Genomic DNA, 27045 nt, shown 5'->3' with positions numbered 1-27045 from the left:
ACTAAAATTCAGTTGAATCTTCTCTGAAAAGGATGAAGGATGCTGATAATCACAAACCATCTGAGCTGTGAGTACTGCAGATTTCTTGTCTTCATTCTAAACAATAAAAACCCTTTAATATTAATGCAACAAGGCAACTCTTCATGTGTGTCCGATAAAGTTTTTTGTTTGTTTCCCACACTGATACTCTGAGCAGGTGTCTTAACACAGTAGCAGAATTTTGGTTAAAATGTATGCCTTGTATTTTGTTTCTGGTTTAGGTGGGGAAATAAGATTGCATTTCTAAGTAAGTCTTATGTTACCCAGAGATCCCTGACTTGCTGCAGTGACCAGAGATAGGGCAGCAGCAAAATCCTGCTGGGAAGTCAGAAACTCGCTGTAAGGGGCTCCTAAACAGGGTTATAGCCACTTGCTGCTGGTGTTCTGTCAGTCATTTTCCAAACCGAGATGGGACACATGCTTGCAGAGAGGCTCTTGTATTTTACACTCTGAAGCCTCCTGGATGCACTCTCAGTAAATTTTCAGTATGTTTAAGTTCCTCAGGTGGTTAAACTCTGCCGTGGCCAAACAGGGCAGATTATCCATGGTGATGGTGACCTGAATTCCCGTGTGTTCCGAGTCCATCCGGGCTGTGTGACTCAGCCGCATAGCGCTAGCTTCCCCTTCTGGCCAGAAGAGGTAAGGGAAGCCTCCTGGCGAGAGTCGCGGGAATCATTTCTCAATTTTATTCCTCTGCACTAAAGATAAACACAAAGTTTCAGACAACAAATGAATAGCTAACTTCCAGTGAGGGGAAAGTGCAGGTGTTCATCTTTGATTCTTGCAACATAATATAATATATACTGAGATGGGGTTGCTGCTTGAATGTAGAATTCTTTTCTAAACATGGACCTAGTTGGGAAAGCAATTAGATGAAAATACCAACTTCTGAACAAAATGATTCCAAATTTCCCTTCTGGACCTCTATTAGCTGATCCTCAAAACAAATATTTGACTTTTTTCCATATGCTCTATGCTAATTTTCCCCATGCAACTGCATCAGTTATGACTGCAGTGGTGTTTGTTGTTTGGGCATTGGAGTTTTTTGCTTCCCTTTTAGTCTTAATGAAAGATTCTTCTTTCATGTTAATTCTGTGGTACAGTATTTTGTACCATTAGGCTAAGCTTTGTAAATGTAGGGTGCACTTACATGAAGGTGTTTGTGTATTTTGTGGTGTAAAGCAATGACACAGGGTATGATCCAACAGGCTTTTTAGCAAGCCCTTCCTGAGTCAGTCAGCCTTTCAGAATGCTGCTGTGCTCTGTTTCTGGATGGGTTGATCATACAGCATTGAATCTTAGCAGAATCTTCCCTTTTTATCCTTTTCACACCCATCTGCTACAGCTGCCTGGAAAAATGGGACATTTAGCTTGCACACAATTTTGGATTGTAAGTCTTGCTTTTGTGGGCACGTTGGAGAGTAAGCAAGCAAATGCCCGCACAACTGAGACTTCCAGCATGAGTTTCCGGCAACTACAGAACTTAAAAACTGCAACCAATTAGGCCTTTCCTTAAGCAAAAAGTATCTGGGAATGAGGGTGCCTCAGCCAAGCCAGATGTCAGATTGTATTATATTTTTTATGTTTACAAATATGATTAGTATGGTTTCATTGCTGTATTAAAAAAAACAGGAAGAGGCAATTCATTATTTCCTTTTCAGCTGTGTAATAATGAACTACATGAGAAATATTTTGATATCATGAGTCATTGGTGGCCATGGAGAAAAACATACTCTTTAAGCCAAGCTTTTAAATACTTTTTTAATTGAAAGAAAAAGAAATATTATTTTACTGGCAAGTGACTTGCTCTTCTGGGTTTATAATTTTAACAATGAACTGGTCTTGGAGAACATTATTTAAATGGCTTTTACAACCAGTAGTAGTATAGGAATAATGTCTGGGGCTTTTGCCTATATAGTAAATGTCTTTCCTTTTTTTACAGAAAAGATGGTTTTATCTGTCCCCTTTAAAAATCACTTCACATCAGGCAGTGCATCATTAACAATTAAAAAACTTGTGCATAAGCAGTAGAAAAGTTTCCTGTAATGGCTGATGTCATTTCTCACAATCACTGCAATCACTGCTCAGTTCATACCAACAAGGAAACACTGAAGTCACTTCTCTAACGTTTTGTAAAGACACTTCAGCTCCCTTGTTTATAAAAATGTTACACAAATACCATAATTATTTAAGATAATTTTTCCTTCTGCTTTCTTCAGATGCTCTCTTGTAGCTGTCAGCCAAAGCTCAAAGAGCAAATTTCCTTTTCCAGGCTTTCAGGAAAAGGAAATTTTCCTGACAACCTGATGGCTCCTCACCAGCACAGGTACAGAGAATCTGCTCAGCCATGGGGTTGTCCTCCTGTGTAGGTGGCTGGCCCTGGGAAGCTGTGGAAAGGCTGTTTTCTCCATACAGCTGTCCTGCTGCTCTGTCCTGGTCTTTGTAGAAAAACCTTGGGATGCTCACAGTCGGCAAACACCTATTGGTGTAACAGTTGCAGGGCTTTTGGCCTTTTTTCTGGTGTTTCCTTGCCCGAGGAAATCTTGTAACTGCAGATCTGAGGCCTGGGCTCAAGGTGCATTTCAACAGGCAAACTTTCAGCTGTGAATATGGTTTCTAGTGATTTCATTTCAGATGTCCAATTATCTTCTAAGATAAGGTAGAAGGTATATTTTGTCTAGAGTGCTAAGACTGTTCTTGAAAAGCTTAGCCTTTCTTCTTGAAAGGAAGGCTGTAATCAGTAGTTACCTTGCTTCCTCTTTTGCTGTAAAGAGGTGGTTGGATCAAACTTTTCTGCTTCTGTGAAAACTGAAAGGAATTGAGGGCTGCCTTCTGAAATAAAGGGCAAATGGTCTCATTTGGTCCCACTGTATTTTCAGTTTGTACCATGGCAAGGACTGTGGTTTTGTATTGGCCTTTACAGCACATTGATGTAGAGAAATGTCTGTGATGATATTAAGTGTCATTGTATTAATTATGTGCACAAAGATTACTTTGGGTTTTCTTAAAGAGGAGGTGAACAGAGCGAGGAAATCAGCATTGCCAGAGGAAGAAAGAATGAGCTAATCCAACTAAAACTGCAAGTGGAAGCCAGTTAGACGGAATGTAAATTTGCATGGTTGAATTTGGCAGATTCTAGTGTTAATACTATTCCTGCTGTGAGAAGTTACAGAAGGATCTTTTTCTATTCTTTTGTAATGATCTGGATTCAGTTGCACATTTTGCCTGAATGTCTGTGCCTCCCTGCACCTTTAGCTCATGGCACAATATTTATAACACTTTACAGGTTGTTTGATTTAGTACTGGCTTAGAAGGAAGACTTCTATTTCATGAGTTACCAGCAGTACCCTTTTCTTTAACACTGGGATAAATTTGCAGCAAGGAGGTTATACCAGACAATTTTCTTAAATCTTGGAGAAGTTTGCAGACTGTGATGGAATAACTATGGGGGTGCATTTTTATTATTCTGACACCCTTGGGGAAAAGAAGAAAAGAGAACACAGAATATGAGTTAAATTTGAAATTTAAAAAACCCAAATCCACAAACACACTCCCCCCAGCCCAAATTTGAAAAATAATTTTTAAGAAAAGGGAGAAACAGAGCCTGATGTAGAAAGCTACTGAATTACCCTCCTGAATAGCTCAGCAACAATGTTAAGTAAATTAATGATGAATGGATAAAGAATACAGAAGCCAAGAGAAATCTCTGTGTTGGAGATTAGAAAGCACAAATACAGTGAGTCTGCCCAAAATTTATTGGGCTGTGTGTAATAACAACCAAACCCCACCCCCCCACACTCCTTTCGTTGCATACATTACAAGACCCTAGGAGAAACACAAGAACACTGTGTAGCATGGCAGGATGTAGATTAAGAAGACTCTAGATATGATCCAGCCTCTAAGGGAGTATTTTGCCTATTTTGGATGAGGTTATAGTAAAAGGAAATCAGAGGTTGTAGAAGAGCACATAGTTCTAGCAGACCTATATAATCTCTGATGTATGAAAGACTATGGAAAAAAAGAGTGTATATAATTGACCAGGCAATAGGAAGTCTTCCTCTCATATCTGGCATTTGGAGACTGTAGCCTCTGACTGGTGAAAAGCAAACTTGTTGAATATCAGAGCTGGGGGGAGAGGAACAAAAAAAGAGGATGACTTGAGCAATTTGGAGTTCCAGACCTCACCATTGTGCAAAGTCTTGAAAACAGTTCTTGCAGGGAGATTACTCTATAGCACATTCATGCCTGTTTGTGGCCATATCAGACTGGCAGTACAGCTGGTGGGCTGTATAAAAGAGCAGCAGTTTTGTTCTGAACTGCTGAGTGCACACTTTAATTTCACTCCTATTATTCCGGTCCACAAGGTTATCATAGAGAACTGAACAATCCCCTCTCCTCTTCAGCATTGATGAAATGTGCACTTTTCCATGCCTGTTCACCAAGGTCACTGACAAAAGTATTCAATTTCAGAGAACACAAAGGGGCATAAACTGAAGGGTGAATTAAGCAGAAGTAGAATGTTTTTTTTGTTGTTTCTGCTGCTATTAAAATAGTAGTGGGGATGTGCTACCTAGGTGTAAGTACAGCACTTGAAACAGAGAGCCTTAGAAAGCTTGTTAATGAAGAGATGATAGTGATCCAGGCTAACTCTGATGAATAAAGACCTGGTTAAACAGAAAGACCTCATGAGGCTATTTCAAAATAGAACTTCTTGTCTCTTTCTGCTGTGGTTTCATCCCATGCTGATAGGCACACAAAACTGTATATTTTCTTAGCCCTGAAGTGTTCAGGTCGCTGTGTAGCATCATCTTCTGGACTGGAATAACAGCAGTGAGATTAAATTGTGCGTTCAGCAGTTCAGAACAAAACTTCTGCTATTTAATAGTCTGTCACTTTCACTGCCCAGGTGATGACACTGGGAAAAAGTCTTTGCAGGACAGTGCAAGGCACTGGGAACAGCTCAGTCAGTGGGTTCTGTGTGTTCATATTCACTGGAAATAGGTCTGTGTGTCTGTGTACTTTAACAAGAAGACGGGAAGAAAAAGGGTTGGGAGATGACTGGAGAAATAATAATAGTTTAAGAAAAAATTAAGGAAGCAAAACAAACCCCACCTCACGATAAACCAACATTCCACGACAGGAAACTAAATTTGAAGAGGAGGTTAAATAAGGCTGAAAATAAACGTGATTTAACAAGCACATGGGGGGTTTTAAGCATTTCTTCTCCCTCTCTGGTGTATGGGGGGAGGACCAGTAAATGGCCATGCACGGATTCAGAGTGGATACCACTAAATCAAGAGGGAAACGATGATTTGAAACATCCATCACTGAAAGGCCAGAGCAGGGAGACTGTGACTCCACGGCCATGGAAGTTTGTGTACACATGGAATGGCCGGACCCGAGCCCTGAGGCCTTGACCCCTCGCTCTGGAGGCCCGGGCAATGGCGGGAAGCTCCCTGCCCTTCGGCACCCTCCTCTACCGGCCGTGTTCACCATTTTCCCCGTGGGGCAGCAGGTTCCGGCTCAGCCTGAGGGCGTCACTTCCCGGGGCGGAGCGGGGCGGCTCCGGTAGGTGCCGGGAATGGCGGGCAGCGGCCGGGAATGGCGGGGATCGGCCGGGAATGGCGGCTTTCCCCTGCCCTCCTCCCCTCAGCGGCCGCCCCGGGCTGAGGCGGCGCAGTGGGAGCGGGGCTGGGGCCGCCCGGGCGCCTCGGGGAGGCCTCAGCTCCTCCTGTTTATTTCTGAATGTTCTTGTGTCTGAACTCTCTCCCACTCCCTTTTTCCTCTTTCTGATTGAAATAAGTGCAAATATGCCCTCGTCCCGAATAATTGTTAAAAACAGCCCTAAAATAGCCCGTCAAACTAGAATGTACCACCAGTTCTGTAAGCTTAAGGATTGATTGCTCCTGGATTTGTAGTGTGCTCTCAGAGGCTTATTTAAAAGTACTTTTTTTTAATATTTTAATTTATGAAGTATGATAATAAAGAGATACTGTGCTTTTGGTTCTGTAGTGTGTTTTTATTGTGTCTGTTTAGCGGGAAAAGGGGACAGTTTTATTCAAGGCAGTGGGTACAGATAAAATCAAAGCTGATGATCAGGGGTGTACATAAACTTAATTTGAGTCCTCACAAAAGTGCTTTGAGGAAAGTAAAAATGTTTTTCCTTCTCTTTAGGCTGTCTGCAAATAGAAGTGAACTGACAACTCTGGTACTTTTTGGTTCCAAACAAGATGAAGATCCCCTGTTTGCTGCTGAGATTCCCTTGTCGTTATTTCTCCAGAAGAACTTACTTTGTGAACTTTCGCTTCACTTCCCCAGCAGATTTCCCGGGCCTTGAGTCTCCCGGGCCAGCACATCACTGTCGCACAAAATGGATTTGTTCATCAAACGCTTTGAGGAGAGAGCTGTGCCAGCAGGCAGCCCCTGAGCTGCAGGCAGAGGAGCTTTCTGACCAGGAGCAGAGATTCGTAGACAGACTTTACCAGGGGCTAATCCAGGGCCATAGAGCCTGCTTAGCTGAATCCATTACACTCATAGAATCAACTCAGAGTAGGAAGAAGAAAGTAGCCCAGGTCCTCCTTCAGAAGGTATTATCCTACCACAGGGAACAAGAAAAGTTAAATCAAGGAAAGCCACTTGCCTTTAGAGTGGGTTAGTCCTTTTATGTCTTGTCTAGTAGTAATTACTGTCCTCACCTTTTATTATCATTGTTTGTGGTTTTGTCTTGCATTGTTATTTTTTTGTGGTTTATCACCAATCTAGATTACTTCTGTTGTCCAGTGGAATTATGGCTTGAGATGAAAAATGCTTTTGAGAATGCTTTAGAAATTATCATGGCTTCTTGGGAGTGTGTTATTCAGGGTTGGCTGTGTAACCATTATAAGGTGAAACATTAGTTAGTTTGCAGGTTGATGCAGATGTTATCTACACTTAGTGAAAGATGTGTTCAAGCACACCTGGTCTTTTCCTAAAGGTGTTTCTTGGACCCTTCCTGAATCCCTTTTTTAGTCTATAGAAGGAAAAACATGCACCTTCCTGTTTTATAGCCCTCTGTTAAGCAGCCTGATTTTCAGCTGAAGGAGACTTGAACCTGCTTCTCCTGGAAGCTGTAAAATATTTTTCCCTTACAAAGAGAAGGCCTCCTAGCGTGTGTCATGCCCAGCTGTCATCTCTCCTGTCTGTACAAAGGTAGTAAGAACAAGAACTGGGGCATGGGAGTGAGAAAAGTTTGGTGCTAATCTTAGTTTGTGAGCTTTGACATGCAAATAAACGGCCTCATTTTTTGGAAAGAACAGCTCTTCAAGGTACAGCCTTGCTTTTCCTTTTGGAATGTTTCTTTTGTAGTAAATCTGAAAAATCCAGTTCTAATATATAACATTTTGAAAATTATGAAGGATACAGTACAAGTAATTTTATTTGGAGGGGAAGAAATAGATGTGGATAAGCCCAATATTGGTGTCAATAGGATGAGGGATAGTGAGGTGCTGCTGTGTTGTCAAGCTCCTATTTTGTTTTGGCATAGCTTTTATTTGCTTTTGTTGTGATGCTGTGTTAGAGTATGAATTGTTGTCAACTAGATGTTGATGGTATTCAGGAGATGTATTATTTATTTGACCAATAAAATGGTTTTTTCTTCCTGTTGTGATTATTTAGGGTTGTCTGGTCCTCCTGGTGCTGGAAAGTCGACCTTCATAGAATGCTTTGGGAAGATGCTTACAGAAAGAAACCACAAAGTGGCTGTGTTGGCTGTGGACCCTTCCTCTAGTACAAGTGGTGGTGAGTTTTGAGTCAAGTTTCTAATACCTTATAAACCACTGAAGTATCTCTTTGGGCCAAGTGGAAAAAAATTTGGTGCCTGTAACAGTAAAATGTAAAAGAAATCAAGTTTTCATTTTTTTTTCCAGTAAAATGTAAAAGAAATCAAGTTTTCATATTTTTTTCCTATGTGATGCAAAATTGGAAAATATGTATCAGTGTTGTAGTTCTTTCAGATTTTCTCTTTTCCAGTATTCAAATGTCGCCTTACAATTTATTTTTCTAAATCTGTATTTTTTTGAAGTTGTGCAGGATTACTGATGACATGCTGTGATCTGAAACTCTCCAGTAAAAAATTGTAGGGGAATTACAAGCTGAACATGCCTGATTCTTGGTATCTCTGATACAAATAATACAACCTTGATTTTGATCTTTCCATAAGGGGCAGCTGCCAGGCAGCATCATTAATTTTTCTAGCTTCTGTGCTGTTAGAGGTGTGTAACTATTTATAAAGAAATAACTAGAGCATTGCATTGACATGGAGCTAAGATGGACTGTGTTCTTTGATGCATGCCTTCAGGATGCATGAGTAAAAGTAGCAAAATGTGGCAGCAAGACTGCAGCAGCTGGAAGAATTGAGCATCTCTCATCTTTTGGAGTGTGCATTGAGTGTGTAGATCTCGCTGAATGTGATTTGCAGTTTGTTTGAGTAGAAGGAAGGCAGGGACACGTGTCAGCTCTCCTAAAACAAAACACCCAGCACCAGTGTGTCAGAATCATGATGCAGAGATTTGTCCCTTTGGACAGGAGCAGACAGGAATCAGCTGTGTGGCCTGATGTGTTTAGGCTTCAAAAAGCCATTCAGGAGTTGTAGAGTTCATTCTGACCTAGCACAAATTCTTTGTGTTTGGTAGCAGAAAAGTCTGCCTGTCAGGCCTTTCCAGCTGCTGGGAAGTAGAAGAACCAGACAGTAGCTTCCTAGTCCTCAGCTAAGTCTTGAGAAGCTGTAACTAGGATATTCTTATTTGACTGACTTGGTATGAGAGATCTGTCTGTCCTCACTCATTTATTGGTGGGGATGGGGGAGAAGGGGCAGTTTGGTTGTATTGCACTGAAATAATTTAACATTAAGGTTCCCTGCTGGGTGATAAAACAAGGATGACTGAGTTGTCGAGAGACATGAATGCATACATCAGACCATCTCCAACCAGTGGGACTCTGGGAGGTGTCACAAGGACCACAAATGAAGCCATTCTGCTCTGTGAAGGAGGAGGCTACGATGTTGTTCTCGTGGAAACAGTGGGTATGTGCTTGGGGTTTGCTTTGTTTGTCTTATTGTGACATGAAAATAGGCTGTGCTAATAATTGCATATCCCTGCCTTGATTTTGCCCATGTTTTTTGCATGTGGTCGCTGCTTTGACACAAGTGCTCATTCTGTCTTGTTTTCTAGTCCTGTGTGTCTTTTACTGAACTGTCATGTTTCCTGTTCTCTTTGTTTTCTTAGTGGGATTTGTTTGTGGGGCATTGCTGGGATCTGTCACAATTACTGACATTAATGGGACTGAAAGTTTGTAGTAAATGGTAAATTCTGAATTTAATTTTTTAGGTGTGGGCCAGTCAGAATTTGCTGTGGCTGATATGGTTGATATGTTTATATTACTGCTACCACCTGCGGGTGGAGATGAATTACAGGTATTTTTCAGTTTCTCTTATTGGTTACTACCTGGGACTAGGAAGAGAAACTTAAATTCAGCATGCAGTATCTGTGCAGACAGTCCATATCAATAGTGTTTTGTCCATTATACTGTTATTATTAAGTATTTTCAGTGTCATCAACTTACTGCCCAGTTAAGCTCCGTTTTTGATTTTAACAGTATTAGGATGTAAGCTTTGGATACTCTGTGGATTAACTTTGACATGTTTACTAGTTATATATATGTTTTTGGTGAGAAAACTAGAAACTACCAAATCATTTTGACCTGCTTTTTGTGCTGAATCAGCGTGTCACAGCCCCTCTGGCTACTCCTGATTGCTGTCCCTGCTGCATTTAGGGCATCAAGCGGGGCATCATTGAGGTGGCAGACCTGGTTGCTATCAACAAGGCTGATGGTGATTTGATTGTGCCTGCCCGGCGGATCCAGGCTGAGTACGTCAGCGCCATGAAGCTGCTCCGCAAGCGTTCCAAGGTTTGGAGGCCAAAGGTTGGTGGACTTCCCTGTGTTTTGTGGGTCTGGTTTGGTTTTGTTTGGGTTTTGGAGATGTGTTTGGGAGGTTTTTTGTATTTTCCCCCCAGAAAACGTGCTGAATGAGTTAAGATTGGTATCTCCTCACCTAGCTGGCCTAGTCTCCCTGGGCTCCTTTTAAAAATTGCAGTTGGCTGTTCAGTGTCAGTGTGCTGGAGAAGTGATTGCTGCTGTCTGTGCCTCACCTCTGATCTCAGGGTGTGCCACATAAAACACTGCAAAGCCAGTCCTCCTCCCCAGGACTTCTGCTCTGAGCTACAATCTCTGCGCTAGCAGAGCTATTACTGACATCAGGAATGGTGCAAACTTCACTTGCTTTTTGTAAACTGTGCATATCCAAAAATGCCCCTTAATCTACTTCTCCCTCTCTTATAACTCTGAAGCCTGTGATTATCTTTGCTCTTTCACTAGTTCATGTGTTTGCCTTATTGCTTTAATTTTTTTTTTTTAGTTTCTCACATAATAAAAATGGCTAGATAATGGGAATTTTTATCCTGGACGTCTTCAGTTTTAATGCTGTATTTTATCTATTAAAAGTTTTTTGATGGATTTTTAAGAAGATTAAGTACTAGTTTTTAATGTGTGTATATGGAATAAGCACACACACTCTCACTTCCTTTATAAATAAATTATCTGTAAAGGAGGTTTGTTCTACCCTGGTGTTGAAATTGACCCATTAAGCTGAGTTTAAATCAGCTGAGGATTAGCCTTTCTTTTCTAAGTGTGGAAAAGGAGAGAAGCTTTTTTTTTTTAAAAAAAAAAAGCCTCAGGCTTTCAATTTGAAAGATTGTGCTGGATTTCTGAAAATTAATTCCTGGTGTGGAAAGCAAAGGCAAAAAAAATTAAAATAACTTGTTTCTGGCATATTTTAAGTGTGAAAGAATAGCTACCAGAATATGGACTTTAATCTACATTTAAGTAAAGGAGCAATAATGTGCCTCTTAGTTGAAGGACTTACTAAAAATGATTCTCATAACAAGCAGCTGGACAAATATCCCAAATAGCATGGATCTCAGGGTCTGTAGAATCCCAGATTTTTGGGGGGTTGGAGTGTAAGGTACAGATATGCTTAGAGCTTCATGAAGCAGGTACTGAAGGCAGCTTCCCTCACACATTTCCTGATTTCCATGCAAGCCGCCTGACCCAGTGCTTATTGGAATATGAATCCCAATATTACCAGGTAGATTGTGCCTGGGCCAGTCTGACCCTTGCTGCTGGGCCAAAGGTGGCAGCTGTGGTGCATCACCCCAGAGACACCTTTAGCTTGCTGGTGGTTGCAGCCAGGCACTAAACAAGTCCAGACTTGTTAGGAACTCCGTTTACCTCAGGAAGAAGGCTTCAGGTGAAGGTGAAGACAAAGGAGATGGATTCTGTTGGAGGGTTATATCCAGAGTTTTATTCGATGGTCACAGAGGTCTGAATGTCAGTAACAGCTCCAACAGAATCACAACCGCATGGTCTGATTCACCTTTTAAGCTCCAGGGGCAGGGGGAGGGGACAGGTGAGCCACCAACCAGGTGGGAGGGGCGGGGCCTCAGGGGAGGATGACAGCTAGACAGACCAATGACCTCTGGGCCTGAGGGGCATCCCTTGAAAGTGACGAAGCACACGACGAATGTTAAAACTGATTGACAGCCCAGCAGGGGGCGAGGGGGGAAGGGGAAGAGGGGTATTGGCACACCTGGGGAAGGGACCCGGAAGTTTAAAAGAGGCTGTTACAACACACTGCAACAAGTGCTGGCAGCCTGGAGGCCAGCAGGTAACCTGGCTGTGGCCATTCCCTGAACCCCAGGTGATGCGGGTCTCCGCCAAGACCGGCGAGGGTGTCTCGGAGCTGTGGGACAAGATGGCCGAGTTCCGCGAGCTCGCGCTCAGCAGTGGCGAGCTGCTGGCCAGGCGGCGCCGGCAGCAGAAGGTGTGGATGTGGAACCTCATCCAGGAGAACGTGCTGCAGCACTTCCGCTCCCACCTGGCCGTCAAGGATAAGATCCCGCTCCTGGAGGAAAAGGTTCTTGCTGGGGTCTTGTCTCCTGGGCTGGCAGCTGACCTGCTGCTGAAGGCGTTCAAAGATGCTCTCTAAGCATTGTTTGTACTCTGCTCTTGATGGGTGCTTTATGTGAAACATGTGAACATTAAATGCACTTTTTCTATGTGTTGATTCTGATGTTTTGCTGCAGTGGAAATGCACTGAAAACCTATCCAGTACTCTGCAGAAGAATTCTGTGGATTCTGTATGTGCAGCGATCATGACAAATCTAAACACTCACTAAGAGACTACTACACACTATTGGAGAAAAAATAAACTTCCAAATCTTCTGTTTCTACATGCCTTAGATCTGTTGATAAAAACTGGATGCCTGTGTAGAATGATTGGATTTGGGGAGGGCAGGAGAGCGAGGTTTGTGGTGGTGCAGGGTTGGGTTCTGGTTGTGGGGTCATCTCAGAGCAGTTGACACTGCAGCTTTCCATTCTAATATAGCAGCAGCTGTTGCCAGAATGGATTGCATTTTCTTTCCTCACCTTGAGTGACAGCAAGAACATTGCACTGCCTGACAGCACCAGACCACAGCCTTAGTTTTAAATAAATTGTATGCATATAAATAGAACACAGTGGTGTTTGGTCCCTCTTTGGAAGCTGTGGTTAGTTATTACACACTATACAGTAGGAGAAGGGAATTTTAACCATCCCAGTTTCAAAACAGATGTTTTATTAAAAAACAAAATGTAATTAGATTTTTTTTGACATGCAGACATCAGATTAGACAAATGTTACCCATAATGTTTTAATAGCAAACGTCTTTATACTAGAATAATTTGTCTCTAAAAATAATGTTTTATGGTTTTCTGATCTGACTTACATTTTCTGGATTCAAACAAAATGGCAGTCGTGTTTAGTATTTTTTTTCTTTATCTCTTGCAGAAGACAGGACTGCTTCCAACCAAAAGCACTTTTCTATTTTCCCTTGAGAAAAATCTGGAGGAAACATTTTCCTGATCTATGATCTAGAGGCAGAGCTCATCTGGTACCCACTAAATGTGAAGAATAAAGTGGAAAAGTGCTGATTTTTGGAGATCTGACAGTAAAACCATTAAAATAGGAGAATTTGTGAGCCTGTTGGTACTTAGGTAAATTAATTTTTAAAGAAATATATTGGCAGTGATAATTTTCACAGTTTTGATTTTCTGGACATGTACATAAAAGGTATGGTAACTTCAGCTCAATTTCACCTGTTTGGCTTCTGGCAACCCAATTCCAGTAGAGCAGTGAATTGGGTTACTTAAATCCTCTTTTTACCTTCATGGTGTTTGTTTTTGTTCAGGGCTTTTTTCCCCCTCAAAATACATTTTTCTCTTCATTCCCCTTGTCTCAGTTGTTACATGGTGATCCCAGCTCTTGCCTGCTAGGCACTGTTTGCAGTGCAACACTAAGGAAGGGCATTGTGGTGTTTTGGGGGCCATACAGCTGAGGCATTTCTTTGGTAAGAAAATTTGCACAGGGGGAGCTGGTGGTAGTGGCTTCCATCACCTAAATTGTCAGAACTCCTGACCACTTACTCCTGTTTCTTAATCACTACTTTGGGATTGCTGCAATCAGTTACAAAGAAGCAGCTGAAGGAATGTATGGAGTGGCAGAAGCACAGTGACTTTGTTCTGACCATGCTGAATTGTGAGAGAAATGCAGTGCTTACTGTTTCTTTTTTATTCAAACAACCTTTATTGAATATGACAGAGGGTGCCCCGAACCAAAAGCAACTTCTTGTGTCCTTTGAGTCCTTTCAGCTTTAAATACTGACTGTGTTTTATGATACCTTATAGAAGAAATGACAGTCAGGTGGGGAATGAATTAATGAGAGCAGCAGCATTTTAACCAGGGAATTCTCAATTGTTTGATAGTCCCTTTGTTTCAGGTGGCAGTTTTTGAGGTGACCTCATTTGTGTTTATCTGTTAGATCAAATCTTTATTATGGTCATTGCTTCTTCTGTCAGGACGGCTGTTTTCCTTGTCTGTCATACATGAGCTGCCAAGCAAGTAAAACAGAACCTGCAGCTTTGTTTAAATGACACCTGCTCAAGCAGAATATGTTTTGCAGCCTCTTCAGTATTTATTTTCTGGATGCAGATCTACTGATCCACTCAAGCCATGGGCTATCATTATTTTCTCATTTTGTTGCTTCTTTTATAATATTGTTAATTTACAAATGAACTCTTAGCAGAAGTACAATGGCTTAAGCAGGTTCTTCAAACTGCATTTTCCTTTTAAAGCAGAGCATTAAATGAAAATCTGATTTGCCTTCTTTATGTGTTCAGTTATGCCTCATACTTCAGTAGATGGAGAAATATCCATATATTGAAAGGAGTCTTTGGAAATGAAAGAGTAAATGAGGGTCCCTGTTTTGTTTTTCAGTGATTCCCCTACCAAACTGAAAAGCTGTACTATGCAAATTATGAACTGAGCCTTCCATGTGGGAATGAAATAGTTTGTTTTACAGCCTGTAAAATTTTGCTGTGATGTGTTGTGTTGTGAGCAGTCAGCTGCTGCTCAGTTTATTGTGCAGTTTTGTTGATGTTCTTGTGGGCTGGGCAGATGAATTGTCTTCAGAAGGACTGCAGAGCTTCAGCTGGTCAGCTACAACTCCATAAACAATCCACTGTGTCCCAAGATAGGGAAGAATGTTTCCAGCTCATAATTTTTTGCTCTGTGGGATTAACTTGGCTAAAATGCATTAAAATATTGTTATTCAAGTAAACAGGCTTCTGAAAAGAGATAGTAAACAAATCTGTTGAGTAGGATGTTGACATATTCTTAGTTTCTGGAGTTGTCAAGCTGCTCTCATGTTAACACTTAAACCTACAGCTATTGCAGAATAGTATGGGAAAATAATATAACTTCATGAGAAGCCAATAGCAAGAGGGAGTTTGTAGCTGGAGGTATGACAAACTGAGACAACTGAGAGACAAATGAATAGACAAATGAGTTAGAGAGGTAAGGAATAAAGTGTTTACATACACAAAGTAATTTTCTACAAAGTCGTGCATTTGTCTGCAAGTGTGAAACTTTTCCCCAGGTGCCTGTGTAATAGATGTTGCTGGTGTTTCACAGCTGGCAAAAACAAGTGTGGTGAGATCAAGTGATTTACCCAGGACTCTGAAACAGGTCAGAGAGTGTAAGGGTTACAGTTCAATAGTCTTTACTCTGAGCCCCACGTAATATTTACAGCCATGTTACTTAAGGTTGAAAAAATGCTCTTAGCAAGTTCATGCTCTTAGTGTGACTTATTCCTTTCATATCTAATCTCTCTGTTTTCAGTGACAGGACCCAGTGACCCCTTCTTGACTACTCTTCTGTTGTAATGTCCTGCTTTAAGTAATAAAAAACTTTCCTTTGATATCTAATCTGCCCTTGCCTTCTGCAAATGCATTACTTCCTGTTGTGCATGCTGCTTCAGCCTTTGTGTTCTCCTCATATATGTTGCTTATTTGTGAAATCTGCAGTGTGTTGGCTGTTTGAGATTTTGGGGCATGGGAGTTGAGTAAAGCTAAAGAATACAAAGGAACTTTTTTTTTTTAACTGTATGCAGTTCCCTTCCTAAAGTTTTCTTTAGTAATGTGGCAAGATTCAATTACTGATTTGCTCTGTACTGGTACAAACATTCTTATTTCCCTTTTATTTTCCTTTCTCAGAGGGCTCTGTTGCTCCCCCTTGGATGCACAGTCAATAAGTAGCATAGTCCATGAGTTAAAATGAGAAAAACGTTTTTACAGAGTTTAGTGCTTCTGTAACTATTCCTGCTAGACTGTTCTAAAACTTTTATAATTTGATGAAAGATTGAACAAAAGTTGGTTAAGAATGTATTTAAGGAAACATTAGTGTGTTTCCCTGAAGAGTTGGACAGTCATCAGTGCACAGACTGACTAGCAACAGGATTCCTCTTCCAAATACCAGTTCAGCTACTCCACAGTCATATTCTTACAGTTTATTTAAAAGTAGCCACCCCCCTCATAATGGAACATTTGTAAACCGAGAATAAAAATTTCAAAATTAAAAACTCAGAAGCAATTAGAGTACATACTTAGAATGGAAGGATGACAGACATACTCTGTTCCCTTCTGTCATACTAAGGTATGGTTCATCTGATGAACAAGGAAGGAGAAGAGGGCTGACATTCATGACATTGTATGGAGAAGGTACATTAGGGAGCAGCAAAAGGAATGTATCTTTTTCTCTATTTTTCCTCCCATGGGAGCATAAGAATTATCTTGGATAATTTACTGTGAAGCCACAGAAACTGATGTGACAGTGTTTGCTGTGTGAGGCTTACAAAAAATTAAAAATTCAATGCCTGTTCCTGTCTTTTGGATTTGTTTATTGCATGGGACCATGTGATGCTTGTCCTTTGACACTAGGTGGGTTTATTTGTAATTGTGCTCCAAGTGGGGAAGAGTTAAAAGTTCTTGTAGTTTGAGTAAAAGATTGTTTACTTGTCACAACTTAAAAGCTTCACCTTTCAGAATGCATGATAAGATTGCTGTATTCTTCCTTAAAATACTGTGGCAAAGTGAGTTCCTGCTCTGTGTCACTATGTCTTCATTTTCTCTTACATCTCTTCCACTGTTAGAGTAGCCTGTAAAAGCTTTAGTTATGCCCCTTTTAACATGACTCAAATATTCATGCAGTTAATCAGGGGCTGACAACACTTCTGCTTTGTTTCTTCAACTGGAAGTGCCCACTACAACCTAAAGATGTCAACTGTGAGGAGCCAAAGGCTGTTACAGCTTCAGAGGCCTGGGCTGACCTGCCCTGTGCAGGCTGCAATGGCTGGGGATGCTGGTGTGTGTCTAATGAGAAATTGCTGCACGGGCTGTGTGGCTGGAGCAGTGCACACTCACACTGCTAAAGGTTTTCTCCTGGCCCTGAATCTGTGATCCTGTTTGTAGTTCTCTAATTGCAACCAGCAGAAGACAAGGGTGATGTTGGTTTTTATGACTTGTTGCTTAGCAGCGTTGATCAACAGAAGTCCAACCTTTTCTTTTGCTGTGACCTCGGTGAACCCGGGCTTGGCCGGAGCTCACCAGCGGGGAACAAGGGTTTCTGAAGCTGTGTGAATCTCCTGTGCTGTGCCTTGTTAGCAGTGGCTGAGGGAAAGCATCTCTTCTTGACCTCCTGGTTACCTTTGCCCTTTACTCTCTTTCTCTCTCTCCTCACATCTTAGAAGAAAGCAGGCACCGTCCTAGGAAGATTTGGAGGATGGGAAATACAGGGACAAGTCAACTATACTAAAGATGTATCCTGCCTCTTTTCAGGAAAAGGAGCTAAGCTGGTTCCCAGACTGTGATGTCAGACCCTCCTCTCATGGAAGGAGAAGGACTTCAGCCATCACAGTAAGGTCTATTCTTATTTAGAGAAGCTTTCCTAGTATTTCAAAGTAGACATAATAATCCATAGAGGAAAGGGAAATTAGGGTACTAAGAATTTCTTGGTTTATGTCTTTTAGAAGGGATTTCACAAACTGAACCAGAAGTGGCATTGAAGTTGAAAATGATTGAAGGTCTGCCCTGAATGTGTGCCTTTATCTGATCACATCTGGCAAAGCCTGTAAAATAAGAGCAGGGAGTAAGTTGCTTGTTTCACCTTAATTCTAAACTGTAAATTGTTAGTCTGACTGGACAAAGGCTCTTTAGTGACACCAGAAGCTGCAACATTTAATGTGCCTTACCACATCAGAAGATTTTACTGTTGCTCAGATGCTTGTCTTTTACACCTAGATCTGAGTAAGAGACAGCTGAGTATTTGTATACTTTTTCTGCCAGAAATGTTGTTATCCTGAGCCACCTTTATGCTCATGGACACTGGGTCACTGTACCTTGTCAGTGTGGTGGCTTTCTCCTCTCCACCCTGTCACCTCCAGCACTGGCTTCTCCCCTCTATCCATTGGTGCTTTTCAGAGCACTACAGGTGGATGTGTTAAAAGGTCAGCATGTGTTGCACAAGCCTGTTATGCTCTGGTGTCCCTCCTCTCCTGAAGTTTAAAGAGAAGCTCTGCTGTTCAGTTATCCCAATCTTGTAAAATTTGTGGAGAGGGCTAATATTGCTGTAACTGCAAAACTGAGATCAGATAGATCAGGTGTTCATGCCAGAACAGGCAGCTACATAAGAAACTGGCTTCTGCCCTGCATGGCAAGTGCATGGTATCTGGCAGAGCTCAATCTAGTAAAATAATCAGCAAATGGGAATTACGTTGCAAATATTATTTTTTTTTTAATATTGCATGAATCTTAACAAAGTTGTCTACTTGGAAATCCTGACTGCTATCTGAGGCTGAGAGGAGTGACTTTTCATGCCCTTGCTTGATGAACAGAGCAAATTGTGTTCACCCAAACAGGATTTCTTTATTTTGAGCTGTGAATATGATTTGTCTGTCTTCACTGAACAACAGCTGCTAATATCTGATATCTGCAGGACTCAGAACAAGAGGGTGAAGTAATGTTCTTAACTTCTGATTACAGGAGAAGTGGGGAACTCTGGTTAAGATCAATAAGCTTTTAGAAACAGTTTCAGGAAAAGTAAAAAATCCCTTTTTTGTTGCTTATGAGTGGTACGATGCAGCACTTACAACCTGACTGGTTCTTTCTGTGTGCAGTGGCAATAGAAACTGATTAGATTTGAAAATTAACGTTTCAGCCTTCAAATGTTGCTGTCCTTCACTTTTCCTTTTCATTATCCATTAGAATGTGACATTCTCAGAAATGAAGGAGTCTTTAATGTGGGCCTCTTTAGTAATGTCATTTCCACACCTGCAGCAATGGAGCAGAGCATGGCTGCTGTACAGCACTAGTATGACTAAAAGCCACTGAATGCTTTATTTCTGCGCTGACATTAAAGAGTTATTTTGAATTATGATGTGTTGAAAGTCCCAGTTTTGTGTCTTGCACATTGCATGTGGCTTTCAGTTTAGCTGAGACGCTGCTCCAGACACTCATTTTCACCGCTCACAATTCCTTCCATGTTAGAAATGCTGCTGCTCCTCCACACCCTGAGGTCGGGAGAGGTCAGCAGAGGAGCATGTGCCTACACGTGATGGAATAAGGTCCTAGAATAAAGGCTGCCTGAGGTCTGTCCTGCTAGGCAGGTCACTTTTCCTTTTTCGGGGTGGTAAACTTCATGTGCAATGAGACAGGAAATTTCAGGGGGAAACTGGGATAATTAAAATAATCTTGTTTGGCCCATTGCCAATTCTTTCGTCTCAGAAAACATAGTTGTGGAGACAGGCACAGATCGTGTAAACTAGTCCAGTCTGAATAGCTCTCACTGAACATTTTTGAACACTGAACCTTAGTGAACACCTAACATGCAAAGGCATTTCTGTGGGACAGTTTGAGTACTTTTACTTTCATAGGGCTTTTTTTTCTTTATTGGGTGTTCCTTGAGATTAGGGGTGGACTAAGTGGATCTTCAGGTTAGTGTGGTATTTCCTTATGTAGATTGCATCACAAACCACTCCAGAAGAAGATATTTTTATGAGCAAGACTTGTATAAATGATAAAGAAAAAAAGATTGCCTGGAAATAGAAATTAGCTGAAATAGAGATTTAAATACTGCACAAGCTGGATAGAATTAAAGCTACTCTTGTTTTGCAGTTTCTAAATCTTGAAGCCATATTATTTTCTCCTCCTGTGCTTAATCTAGAGTGTTTGTAACAAACCACCTTGTCTGCATGCCAAGAGATTGCCACAGAGAGAAGCAAACTGCTGCTGATGACAGAGGCAAATCTTGTTATTCTGAAAATTATTCTTTGGGCAGCTTCTCGGTAACTTCCTTTTCCCGATGATTCCTGATGAATCAGAGAGGAAACAGTTGCTCAGAGAGTTGTGCTGTGGTGCCACTGGTGCGTGCTGGGAGCCTGGCAGCTGGCTGGGAGCACCCAGGAGCCGATCCATAGGTGGCATTCCATACATCCCCTCCGCAGTACTGATGGAGAGCCCTTAGATGGTGCTGTACGGCAGCGCTCGGCACCGCTGCTGCCTTAGGGATGCCCGTGCCCACCTCAGGGCTGACATTTGGCCACAGCCCAGTCTGAGGAAGGTGAAACAGCAGTCTGTGGGCACTGTTAATTAGGATGAGTAAATGAAATCTGTCAGTAGAGACGTATTAAATATTAAATTCAAGCATGGATTTCAATAGCTGCTGTAATTTAATCCTTATAAACTTGAATCATGTCGTGCTTAAACTTCCATGCCAAATGTATTGCTCTCTGTCTGTAAAACAAAGGGCTTTTAAATAATAGTTAAGGAGTTTTTAAAGGGCATTTGAGGATCATCCTGATGGAAGAGTAGTGCTCACCCTGGGAACTTCCTAATGTAAATATGGGTGTGGTGGTGTGGCTTTCAGGTTAAATCTTCCAGGCTGTGAAAGTCTCTTCATTTCTGAAGAACTAGGGATGCAGATTTAGGAATTTGAGTTGTGATGTCAATTACAATGGAATTGAAATGGAATTTCCTCTAGCAGGATGGGTTTCAAGCCACAAAGTAAATTTTATTTGGAAACTCTTGGTTAAATTATTAAACAAAGTTATTAGACAGCTCTAAAATACTGATGGTATCTTTTGTAACAACACAGGAGAGAAGTGAGGGGTGGAGAATGAATTGATCTCTGCCCCTTGGAAAGGAATAATGTGACTGGTTTTTTTCCAAATTGGGAATGTAGCCTTCCTATAGTTTCCCTGCATGCTTAGGCATGTTCCATTATTTTGGTAGTGCTTTCCACCTGTTCCTGCAGCTTGAGGGAGTTAAGCCTGGGAATATTCTGCCAAAGCAAATGAAATATGAAATAATTTATGTTTTCAGAATGACTTCATTTAGTCATGACTTTTATTTATTCAGAGTGAGAGAGAAAGAGCTGGTGTTGTTACAGTCTCCACTCTCTCTGCTCTATTTTTTCAATCTCTGGAACTTCCTATAACCCAGCTTTTTTTTTTTTTTTTTTTTTTTTTTCTGACATTTGAAATGTCCCAGGCTGCATAAACTGAGTATCTGCTGTGTGTTCCTCTCGTCCCAGTAATCCCAGTAATTCTCATCCTGTGGTCCCTGTGTGCTGTTGTTTTAGGTGTATCCTTTACCATCATGTGGGTTGTTAACATTACCCTGAACCTGCTGCCATGTAGGCAGGACCAAGCACTGAGATTTTCTTTCCTGTGAGTTGAGAAAGAAACTCTGGCTTGAGAACACTGACAAGTTACTGGGTGGTGATTTGTAGCCTAAAGCTGGTGGCTATAAATTCTCACCTGTGAAAAGAGAGCCTTGTAGCTCTGCACAATATGTTCTTCCAGCTGCAGCTGAATTTCTGCACTGTTAATATCCTTAAGCAGCTGCAGCAATGTGTCACACTGATCTGGCATTTTGCATCCCCAAAGCTCTGCTCAAATATTTGAGCTTAGTAAGGCACTCCACTGAGCTGAGAGGGAGGCCAGTGTCACTGCAGCTTTAGAGAAAAAGAAACAGCACCTGGGAGGTTAAAGCAGCTTTCCCTCACCATGCAGCAAGTCAATGGTAGAGCTGGAATTACAGCTCAGGAGGTTCCTGGCTCGTGCTACACCAGGCTGTGGAGAAAGGTCATTTCCCAAAATAGTGCAGGAGGTTTGTTATTGATAATAGGGCAACAAAGGGCTCTAGATGTATTAATAGGTGACTGTGTGCCACTCTTGGTAATACATAATTTAACAACCTTGCAAAATGGGCTACATCATACTCTTCTGCAGCAGTATCACTTTCACAGTTAGTTTTTTCTGCTTTACTCTGGACAGGTATTTTTGTTTTGGCTCTTCTAACACAGTTTTATTTAAAATAAATAGGGACATTTACTAAGTAGGCATAGAAACCCTCCTGATTAGCAGCCACATTAAACTGCAATACCCAGCTCACCTTTCAGGTCAGCTCAGCTCCTCTGCCCTTGGGAGCCATGAGCACAGCTCTGTCTGCCTGATGAGGGCAGAGGTGACAGAGGATTTAGTGGCAGTCATTCCTGGCCCTGCAGGAGCTGGGCTACAAGGATGGGAGCCCGCAGGGCTGCCACGTTTGGGGATGGCCTTAGGGAGGCAGGCAAAGCCCATCCCCACCCAGTGGGACAGGGTAGAGGGTGCTGATCCTTGTGAAGGGGTTTTCATTGAGATTTGGTCCCAGCTGTTCCTCAAAAGACCTTGGGGATGGGATATTTGGTAGCTGTTGTTGGTTCTTGTAGATTTTTATTTCAATTTGCCTTTTCTAAAATGCTGTTGATCCCCTTTGAACTCTTCTACTTCAGCAGTGTACTTACTGAAGGAATTTGTTTCTTCTCAAAATGAATTATTTGACCTGCTAGGTTATTCAGCAAATTCAAAAGTACTATGTAGGAAACAAGTTTATTTTTTCACCAAGCACCTCGATCTGTGCATCTGCAATTGAAAGAATAAGAAAATGGTATTTTGCCTGCGCCAAGTCTGAGGAATTGCAGTGAATAATGGTGGGAGGAATGACAAAGCAAATAGGTATTGAATCAATTTATTCAGTCTCATTATGGTTTGAGTTTGGGTGAAGAGTCTCCAAACAGGGAAACACCAGGGAAAGGAATGGGGAAGGCAAAATGTGTAAGGAAAGTTAAGCAGAGCACAGCAGCATCCAGAGATGGCAAGGGTGCTGTTCTCTCCTCTTTGTGTCTGTGGATCCATGTATTGGAATTACCAGAGCAATGTGAGCTGCATGTGCTGTATGTGCCTTTTAATGCTTGTTGGTTGGAGTAATTGGATCCATTGTTGTGGGCATTGGGAATGCCAGCCTGGCTCTAAGGTCACTGATTTGGGAACATGACCTGCTGGAGGCCAAAGCCCTGGAGAGTTTGCTCTATTTCATCCTCAGAGGTACCAGCCATGATAGTCCCTGCTTTGATAAAGCAGTGCCAGTGTTCCCTGCCCTCATCTAGTTTGCTGTTTGTGCTGAATTGTGGTGTGTTTTGTTTTGCTCTTGTTTTAGTAATTCATCTCTTAAACTATCTTCTGGTGCATTCAGAGTTTCTGAAGTTTGGTTGACTTTTTATTTTTCCCCTGTGTGTGTTTTGGTTTGGTTTTTTGGAACTACAGTTGAGTTTTCACAACTGAAACTGGTTGATCAGAGATTGAATTGTAAATGTTAGTGGTTTTGTTTGGTACTTGATTGGGCATCCTGCTTTCATTCTTGCAGATGATGAAGTCAGCCAGATGTAGCCAAGCAGTGCCACACAGGAAAACCAGCGCACTTTCTGGGAGAGACAAAAAACTCTTCTTGTGATAGAGCCAAATGATTCATGGCAAATGCTAAAGGATACATAGTTTCAGCCTTGACTACATCTGCCTTCCCTACTAGGGAACTCAGAGAGGCCCAGTAAAACCTCCTGTACAAAAAGAGACAAATGATCTCTCTGGAGTGTCTCAGTTCAGGCTCCTGGTCTGGAGCATGCCTGAGCTCTTGTGGCAGAAAGGGAGGCTTCAGGGTCTGTGTGGTTTGTATTTTCTGGCATCAAATGGTTTTGTGGTTCTTCACAGTGTGAGTCCTTTCCAGGAGCTCAGGGAGTTGCTGTCAGTCCTCAGCTTTCCCTGTACAAACCTGTCACAACATCCAGGACTGAAGCACCAAGCATGGATTTCCTGGCCCATCTGGATTGGCTGGACTTGGAGCAAAGCAATCATCTGCTGGTGATTAGATCGCCCACCATAAATTCCTGGATGGTTCTCATGGGGACATTTGTGCTTCCTCAGAGCCTCTTTAATTCTCCCTAAAACCTCATCAGGATATAACTATCATGTTGCCCCTATCAAAGATTCTATTTTAGCTGATTTGAATATGTTTTTTTCCCACTGCTCCTTAAAAATGCTCACATACCCAGCTGAAATTTGCATCTGCTGTAGGAATTCTCTTTGGGACTGTGGGTGGGCCTACTCTGTCTAGGTAGTGCTGTGGTTTTTCTGGAGTTAAGAGAGTTCAGACCTCCTTAAAACTGAACTCCAGCTTACAATGGATTTGAGTATTTTTATGTCTTGCTAGAGAGCCTTAATTTCTTTGTGCTGCTCTGTGGCGCGATCAGGGCAAGCAGCACGTTGTATATCTGCCTGCACTTGTTTGGAATTGATGCTGTACCCTGGGTGTTGTGCACAGATTTACAGCTGAGGTAAAAAGCACAACCACTTGTTACCATCTTTTCTTTTCCCCCTCCTCAATGTGTCAAACTGCTCCATGGTCCTTTGGAAGCCTATTGGGCTACCCAGAACCAGGGGAAAAAATGGTGAGCAGAGTCCTGAATCAGTTGTCTCAGGTCTCATTTTCTTCAGGGTTCTGCATTTCTGACTCTTTTTGGCAAGGGTTTTTCACTGCTTTGCAATGGGCAGGAGCTACTGAGGATATAAAATGTTTTTGTTTTGATGCTGGAGCAGAAGCAGGGCTGGGAAAGTTAGGAGTCACAACTGTTGTGTAAATAGCTTTAAGGGCATAACTTCTTTGAAGAGGCCTGTTTGTGGTTAAGTAGTTCAAGGCATTCTCTTAGTCAGGAAACCTGTTTTCTGTAGCCCAAACAGAATAAAATCCACTTGGATCATCTCACAAACACCTTTTTTTTTTTTTTTTTTCTTTTTTTTTTTTTCTGGATATCTTTGTTTATGTGGTATGGCCTTGCTAAAACTATCCATATCTCAAAGCATCCTTCTGCTCATACTTTTAGATTCTTATGAAGGTGTATTGTATAATTCAGACAATACATTGTATTGTGTATTGTTCTCCTTTTCCTTGTTTCTCCCTGTAGATGGAAAGCTGCTAGAGCTGGGGTGAAATCCATGCTACCTTTAATTACTAAGGGCAAAGTCCCACTTTTGCAAAGCACTTCTCTTTCATTTCTTTCCAATCTGTATCTTTGCATCTCTGTCTTGTGAGTTGTTTGGCATTTCTAGCCTGACAGGGCAATGCTGGCAGGGCACCTCACAGGTGCAGCCCTCTTCACCACTGTTAGATGAGGGAAAATGCATTTTTCATCTGGAGTTAGAAAATGACACTAAAGTCCCCTGCTCAAAATCCAGGCTGTTTCTCTTCAAGAGATGCTGAAGTTATATCATGCATCTGACTGGCTGCTGCTACAGTATGGAGCCTTTATTTATAGATGTGTATAAATAAAATCAATCTTCCTCTACAAACTGTCAAATTGTATTGCCCAAAAGCTGAGGAATCTGCAGTTCATTAAATCTGGAGATAATGAATGACCCCAACTCTCTAGAAAGAGCACCTTCTGTTCAGAAAGACTGGTTTGTTTTAATCTGGCTGCTGGCATGAGTTGTCTACAGTTTTTTCCTGCAAAAGATGAAAATATTATTTTTGATGTGTTAAAAAAGTTACTGCACGATGGTATTTAGTGTAATTATGTTAATTCATGTTATGAATTAAAGAGATCCTGAATAGTTGAAGATGTGTGTGTGATATGAGCACAGCCAAACCAAGATGTGCAGGCAGGGGGTGAGGAAGGGGGATTACTTAAAGGTGTTCATCTTCTGACATTATTTGTTCAAGCAGAGGGCAGATCATTGGCAGCAGGTGCCCTGAGCACACGGTATGGATGGCTGCTGTTCACCTTTTTGGGATGTGGGTTTGAATTACAGTGTTCTGTTTCATCATTATCAGGAAAAAAGAGCCACATTTTGAACTGAAGTACCTCAAGGTTAACTCCCATGCCTTATAAATTAAGAAAAAACCCAATTGCTTGTCTTCATGGCCAGCCTATGAGACATGGAGGATGCGTTACCCATTTCCTAGTTAAGCTGCATTAATCTGTTTTCTGACTCCTCTCACACCCAAAACAAGCTGCAGGCCCTGTCGGGGCACAGCCATAGTGAGGTGGCTGGTGAGAAAGGGTTGGTTTCAGGCCCCTCCAACAGGTCTGTAATTAGAGGCTGCAATTCCTGCCTCTCCATTCCTGGAGAGTGTTATTGCCCGTGTCAGATCCTCCCTGTAAGGAGCTGAAATTGGATGGGCTTTGGCACATGCTTGATTGTCCATTAGCAGCAGAACCTGTGCTAATTGCCAAGAACCCCCCAAGATCCACAGGGCTGGGCAGATGGATGGTGAGGACAGGCTGCTGTCTCCTCTTGCCTCTGCCCAGGCTCCCAGATTGCCTGCTGGGCTCAAAGAGGGTGAGACTTTGCCTGCCCTTAGCTGCAGTCTCTGTGGCTGGGAGGTTCCCTGTGCTCTCTCACCTTGCTGGGAGACCTGCCAAAGATCTTTGCAAGAGGTGGGAGGGTATCTTTCCTTGAGGGTGGCTTTCTTTGCTGGCTGTCCTCTTTATAGCCAGGAGGGAAGGGGTAAACAAGGATACATGAGAATTCAAGCTGAGTACATCCTTGGGATGGTGTAAGATGTCAGATTTCACTTGGCTTGACTGACAATATTAGTTGTGTTCTTATTAAGTGCTTTTTCCTTTTTTGCTTACAGGAAAAGAGTCTTCAGAAAGTCCCTTTCAGAAAGCTTGTGATGAGATGATGTGAGTCTTACATTGGAAGCAAGATAATTGATTTGAGTTTGTTCTGCCACTGCAGCTGGTTACAACAAGCAGCCTGCCCTCTGCCAGAGCAGAGCAAGAGGAGGGCAGGTCTGAGCGCTTCTGCTGGGGTGAAGTTCTCTGGCTTTCAGTGTTTGCACAGTGAATTCAATGTCAACATGCACACAGACAGCAGATCTCAGAGGAGTCAGAGGTAAATAGCCTGGCTTTTTGAGCTTTCTAGAAAGAGCTGCAGAGCTGAGGGATTTCTTCTGAGCTTTTGGCCTGTCGTGAACTGGCAGATGACATGGGAGGAGGAAGTCCCTGGTCATTTGGCAGTGCCAAGAGCAAGCTTTGAACCATGCAAGCTTCTGGCGGGTTAGGAGACATTCCCACTGGACATTTCAGAGTCCTGGCCTCTTGGCTGCCAGTGACAGTTTTGGGTGATCTTTTTATTTATAAATGGTTGCTACTATTGAGTTGGCTCAGTT

The 27045-nt window shown here is 42.0% G+C and overlaps 1 protein-coding gene across 7 annotated transcripts in view; it reads left to right on the top strand.

The window, feature by feature from the left end:
- MMAA (metabolism of cobalamin associated A) overlaps nt 1–27045 on the top strand; it is a 45829-nt gene that overhangs the window by 10224 nt on the left and 8560 nt on the right. For 2 of the 7 annotated variants that reach the window (XM_026792329.2, XM_026792325.2), the window contains exons 1-9: nt 5457–5607; nt 6214–6690; nt 7693–7815; nt 8927–9097; nt 9402–9487; nt 9847–9996; nt 11831–17418; nt 17532–17650; nt 26509–26768. In XM_026792329.2, coding sequence (XP_026648130.1) covers nt 6270–6690; nt 7693–7815; nt 8927–9097; nt 9402–9487; nt 9847–9996; nt 11831–12118 — 1239 coding nt within the window. In that variant the 5' untranslated portion in view covers nt 5457–5607; nt 6214–6269 and the 3' untranslated portion in view covers nt 12119–17418; nt 17532–17650; nt 26509–26768. Of the gene's footprint in view, nt 1–5456; nt 5608–6213; nt 6691–7692; nt 7816–8926; nt 9098–9401; nt 9488–9846; nt 9997–11830; nt 17424–17531; nt 17651–26508; nt 26769–27045 lie in introns of those variants that run through there. The other 5 variants (XM_005485318.4, XM_074540813.1, XM_026792326.2 and 2 more) reach the window with 5 other exon arrangements.

This window comes from Zonotrichia albicollis, chromosome 5 (genome assembly GCF_047830755.1).
Source record: "Zonotrichia albicollis isolate bZonAlb1 chromosome 5, bZonAlb1.hap1, whole genome shotgun sequence".
Classification (NCBI taxonomy): Eukaryota; Metazoa; Chordata; class Aves; order Passeriformes; family Passerellidae; genus Zonotrichia; species Zonotrichia albicollis.
Note: the sequence above shows the minus strand (reverse complement) of the source record. Positions and strands in the feature narration are given on the sequence as shown.